Source organism: Nematolebias whitei, chromosome 19 (genome assembly GCF_014905685.2).
Source record: "Nematolebias whitei isolate Nwh7 chromosome 19, NemWhi1, whole genome shotgun sequence".
NCBI classification, from domain to species: Eukaryota; Metazoa; Chordata; class Actinopteri; order Cyprinodontiformes; family Rivulidae; genus Nematolebias; species Nematolebias whitei.
This window is the reverse complement of record NC_056516.1, coordinates 22,870,285-22,876,284: the sequence shown is the minus strand read 5'-3', so window position 1 is coordinate 22,876,284 and position 6,000 is coordinate 22,870,285. Positions and strand designations below refer to the sequence as shown.

General features: G+C 41.2%; 1 protein-coding gene across 1 annotated transcript in view; it reads right to left on the bottom strand.

Annotated features, from left to right (window-relative positions):
* elp2 (elongator acetyltransferase complex subunit 2) overlaps positions 1-6,000 on the bottom strand; it is a 37,374-nt gene that overhangs the window by 21,251 nt on the left and 10,123 nt on the right. The window contains exon 10 of the mRNA XM_037693397.1: positions 5,862-5,962. Within this exon, the coding sequence (XP_037549325.1) occupies positions 5,862-5,962 (101 nt within the window). The remainder of the gene's footprint in view (positions 1-5,861; positions 5,963-6,000) is intronic.

Here is a 6,000-nt window from a genome sequence, read left to right as displayed (position 1 = left end):
AGACAGAGAAAGAGAGAAAAAAGAGAAAGACAGACAGAGAAAGAGAGTGAGAGAGCGAAACAGAGAGAGAGAACGAGAGAGAGAGATAAAGACAGAGAGAAAGAGAGAACGAGAGAGAGAGAGATAAAGACAGAGAGAAACAGAGAACGAGAGAGAGAGAGATAAAGACAGAGAGAAACAGAGACAGACAGAGAAAGACAGAGAGATAAAGACAGAGAGAAAAAAGAGAAAGAGAGAAAGACCGACAGAGAGAGAGTGAAACAGAAACAGACAGACAGAGAGAGAGTGAAACAGAAACAGACAGACAGAGAGAGAGATAAAGACAGAGAGAAAAAAGAGAAAGAGAGAAAGACAGACAGAGAGAGAGTGAAACAGAAACAGACAGACAGACAGACAGACAGAGAGAGAGTGAAACAGAAACAGACAGACAGACAGAGAGAGAGCTTTAGAGGTTAAGCTTCTCTTGAAGGCACGGTTCGAGTCTCAAACAGAAAAGGAGGAATAATAAAAAGGAGATTTGTGTATTGTGTACTTTGACACTCAACAAAAAACTTACACAAGTTCAAGAGAAAAAAAAGAAACGAATTTAGGCTTTTTGCACCAAACTTGTCTCTTGCTGCTGCTTCCTTCATCCCCCCCCCCCCCCCACCTCTTTAATTTGATGTTGCTGAGAAGAAACAGTGACATCAGCAGTGGCTTCGGGCCCTAATCATGGAGTCTTTGTCAGAAAGAAAACTGGAGACGTCCACGCTCTCTCCTCTCTGTGGTCCTCGCTGCTCGTCACAGTGGATGTGAACGAGGAGATCAAAGGTGCAGAAATGTAACTGATCAAGCGGAGAATCTTTCTCAGTGGCCTCGAGTGTAATCACACTCTCTGTGCCTGCCACGCCGAGGTGAGCCACTTCTGCTCACACAGGTGTGTGTTTATTCATGGCGCACACTCCAGGATGTTTGGACGTGAGAGAACATCGTTATTCGTTTTAAACGTCTGCATTTTGAACACAAATATGAGTGTTTGTGTTCAGTCCTGAACCACCTGAGAATATGTGTTTGAGGACAAAAAAATAGAAAAAGGTGTGGGGCAGATGGGCAGAGAAGTGTTTTTTTTTCTCCACACGTTAAATCTAGCTCCACTCTGAAGCGACCGCAGCTGCAGGGAGCTCAAGAGGGAGCGCTGAGTGGAGAAGACAAAGCAAAGGGAGGAAAGATTGTGGTAGAGACAGAAAAATGAAAGAGATTCAATTTTAGAGTTAAAACAAGAAAGATGGAGCACGGAAAAAGTCAATATCTGTAACTACTGATGCTGAACAACCCATCGAAAATCACCCCGATTCAATGTTTGCAAAATCAATTTCATAAAAAACTGCTTGGACTGAATAATTCATATTATATTCCAACTGCAATACATTAACACTCTACACACCAACAACATATTTTAATACTGTAATTGGATGGACCCTGGCTACACATGATGTCCTCACCCACTGCATCATAAACAAAAATAATAAGAATCCACTGCAATAGTCAACAATTTCATAATTGTGTTTTTTTTTCTTCGTTTTAGCTGTAACCACAGCTAAAAGGGTGAGTGATTTACACACTTTATGGATCAGCCCTTCCTGTTTGCAGTGAGCACCTGGGTTCTCCAAGGTGTGTCTTGAGGTAGAGTTGTACTCGAGCCTAAAAAATCTGACATGACCCGACTAATTAACTCTAATTAGAGGCCCGATTAAAAAAAAAAAAATTAAATTAATTAAGCTTTTAATGCAAATTGGTTTGACATGATAAGTTTTAAAAATATATTTCAAAGAAAGGAAGATATAAGATTTCTTGTTTATTAACAAGTCACCAAATGGATATTAATAAAACGAATAGCCTAAAAAAAATAATATCTAAAGATAGGCTATTAAACAGATGAACAAAAATATTTTTAGAGCAAAATTATTTGGACAAATATAGAACAAGGTTATTTTAATTGAACACGCTGCTCGCTCCGGCTTTTGTAGCTTCAGATGCTGCAACTGCCCTCACTGCAGATGACAGCAGGGTGAGGGGCAGGACGTGTGCAGCCGATGATCCGGTGATCCATCTGAAGCTTAACGGGACTTTTTTTTTTTTTTACCTCTTTCAACTGGCCGGTTGGACATGAGCGTGCACCTGACCTGACACATAAGTTTCACTGTGCTGGCTTTGTAAGTGAATTCTCCCATTTTTAGCTTTTGTTTAATACTTTCCAGCTCCATTATGTCGCTTGTTGTGAGTCAGTTGAAACTCCTCAGATGTGTGATAAAAGCAGGGCGTGTGGGGCCACATGCGCAATTGTTGCGCAATGTGCTAGCGCTACTCTCTTTTCACAGTCTGATTAACTTCTGTACTCTATTTTATTTATTTCTCATCCTCAACATAGTAAATTAACACAATTTTCTATTGTGCATTCTTATTTAGTTTTCTTTGTGCTGTATGATTCGTAAAACCGTATCAAAAGCCTGAGCTCGAGCCGTCCCGCCCATCAAGCACATAATTTTGTCTCGGGTTAGAAATCGCAACTTTAGTCTAAGGCCCAATCCGGCTTTTGTGCCAAAGGTGGTGGATTCTGTGTACAGATGTCGTTCAGTAGAGCTGTTAGCTCCATTCTCCTCTGAAATGGAGCAAAACCTTAACTTCTTGTGTCTTGTGCTGACGCTGAAAGCGTATGTTGACAGGACAGCTGACTTCAGGAAGTCAGACCAACTGTTTGTTTCTTGGGCCTCAACTCATAAAGGGAAACCAGTGTCAAGCCAGAGGCTGGGACACTGGATTGTGGAGACAATTGGTCTCTGTTACAGATGTAGGGGTACAAAGCCCCTGACTGGGCTAAAAGCCCATTCTATCAGGAGCATGGCCACATCATGGGCCCTGTATTGAGGTGTGTCTGTCCAAGATATTTGTGCGGCAGCTAGGAATGTGTGATATATTAATTCAACCTTTATTTAAACAGATAAATCACATTGAGCCTCGAAGACTGATTTACATATTTATATATGCGGTACACGGTAGAAACGATAGACATTTAGCCTATGATAGAGATCTGTCTTCTACCGGCTAACCACAGTAATGCTGTGTCTGATGTAAAATCAGAGTTGTCAGATTTAACCGTTACTTTTTTAGTGGAAAACTGTGCGTTAATGGTGTTAAAGTCCACTTTCTTTGAGAGCTAAGTAGCAAAGCTAGACGCTAACTACGGCCGGCTTGCCGAACTGTTGCCATATTTGGACGCATGTGCAAAACGCTTTGTTCTGTTGAAAGTTAAAGTAAGTGTTGGTCAGCTTTAGAGAGTGCATTTGTGCTTAAAAAAAAAAAAGGGTTAAACCTGCTCTCTGATCTGTGAAAGAATGTTGTGCTGTATGATTTTACTGCGAGACCATCTGGTCATCAAGCACATAATTTTGGCTCGGGTTAGAAATCGCAACTCTAGTCTAAGGCCCAATCCGAAGCCACAAAGGAAACTGGTGGCCATTTTGTGTCAGCTCTCCTAAAAGCAGAAGGAAACGCCCACTGGAGGAATCCCTTCTTTGCTTTTGAAGCCAAACCTTGGTCTGTCAGAAACTGACCCATTGGACAGGTGGAGACTGCACCAGACTAATTTTCCAAGAATGGCAAGACTGGCCAAGAAATATCTTTGCATTCCAGCCACGAGTGCTACTTCAGAAATGGCATTTAGCACTGGTGGTAACACTGTCTCATGTCACTAGTCTCTGTTAAAGCCAGAGACTGTGGGCAAGCTAGTGTTCTTGGTCAACAATCTTTAGACTCTAACAAATGACAGCAAGATTTTGAATTTGAATGTTAAGTGTTTTCAGTGTGCACATTTTTATAAGTAAAATGCTGCTCTGTTGCTCTTCATTTCTTAAGTGAGAAGACTGGAAACTGTTGAGTTAACAGCATATTATTTTGTTTAAAACGTCTGGCTAAAACTACATTTGATATCTTTTGCACTGTTTTGTACTACAAGAAAGAAGCCTCATACTTGATTTGTTAATTATTTCAAAACTCTCTGGACCTAATTTTCTTGATTGAGATTATTTTGTGGTATAGCAGCTTTCAAAATAAATGATGGCAAGTGACACCCTATGTTATTTTTTTCATTCCTAATGCAAGTTTTATACTAAAAACATATCATGATATATATCGTTACCACCATCACAATAGATATTGGGATATGAATTTTATGCCATATCGCACTTCCCTAGCGGCAGCTAGCTGGACCACGCCGCGTATGTTTGTGTGGTTTTACAGGCTGGATGTGGCTCAGCCATCCCTAGCTCATGCCATACTGGACGCCGGTACTTCACAGCCTTCTTAGCCCGGGTTCAGGATAGCAGTTGGCTTTGGGGTTTTCTTGCAATACGGAAGTGGGTTATATTTTCCAAAGTGAGGCACTGAACGAAGTTAGAAAAAGAACATTAGGTTACTTAACGTAACCCCAGTTCTTTGATAACGGAGTGAGTGTTTTACCTCCTTGCATGGTCACGGAAAGAAACCGTCCTAGAATGAGCAGGAGGTGGTCGGTTGACTGTGGTGTCATGATGGGGCAGAGCCCTGAGCACAGCTCAACCAGTCTGTCTCAGACAGATGTAATGTCATTGGAGCTACCACAGGTGGACACGCTGGAGCGTTTCCCACAGTGAAACACCTCACTCTGTTATCAAAGAACTGCGGTTACGTCAAGTAACCTAACAATTTGCACAGAATTCATATCATGACTCTTAGAATGACTAAATTTTGTCTATCTTTACGATGCAGTTAAAATCATCTGCTACACCCCCACCCCCCGGCTTACTGGATGTGCACAACAGTTCAGCTCTATTGGTCAGATGTCACAAAGGCTCTGTCTGTTTTACTTTGATCTTGGAGCTGGGAGGATGAAAAGTGTATGTGACACTCCAACTAGTGTTGGTTCATATGTGTATAAAGTTTTATAAAATGATCTTGAGCAGATCAGAAGTTATGGACAGTACAACAGAACATTTACAGACATAAAGAAGGACAGAAACTATAATATAATATGCTCGCCTTTCAACAGGCTTATAATTAAAACTAATCAGTGCTCTAATCTTTAATAGTAAATGTTTGTTTTTTAAAGGTCCATGCAACAAAAAAACTAACTTACGCCAGATCAATAAAATCTGCTCGTATATCCTGTAATTCACGACTCCTTTCATTATTTGTCTACTTTGAACCCCGTGGTATTATATAATTATAAACAACCAGTTAATCCACAGCGTATTTGTCCAGCGCTGCCCACTGTGACTAAAACCCTTCGCTTTCTTCTGTTTTGGTTTCATCCCTGATCCTTTATAAGGCATTCCTGTCGATGAGCTTTTGTGTCTTTGTTTTTCAAATAAATAAACAAACAAAAAAACAAAGAAGAAAAAAGGCAGAAAAAGGCTAAAGGATATCTCTCAATAGGCTCCCTACACTTCATGTCTTATTTACTTCAGAAAGGGCTGTAAAAGATAAGGTTTGGTGCGGGAGAGTGAAAGAGGGAAAGATCAGGATGGACAACAGCGGCTTGTCTAAACTGTGGTGTGCCGGTCTAGGCGCCTCTTCATCACTGTCTGTCACATCTATTCCTGACACGTCAATGTCAGGGAGAGTGGAAAGCGACGGAGGGGCGTCAACAGCAGCAGAGGGGATTCTAGGAAGATGCTGAGGCCTGAGAGTGTCAGGAGTTACAAAAAAAAAAAAAGGTTGCAGAAACAGAAAAAAAAACTTGTGTGGGAGATGGTACAAAACTGTCTTGACTTAAGGCAGTCATTAATTTTACATGTGTATGTCTGCATAGCTGTATAAAACCTCCCACTCGTCTAGACAACACTGACCTGCTCCACCCAGACTCCAGATTCTTCTTCAGGAGCCCAGATGATCATGGTTTTGTCCATGGAAGCAGATAGCAGACGGAGAGGCTGTTGCAGCTCTCCACCTGCAGGGGGAGACAAAGAGACACTCAGGAATAATAAA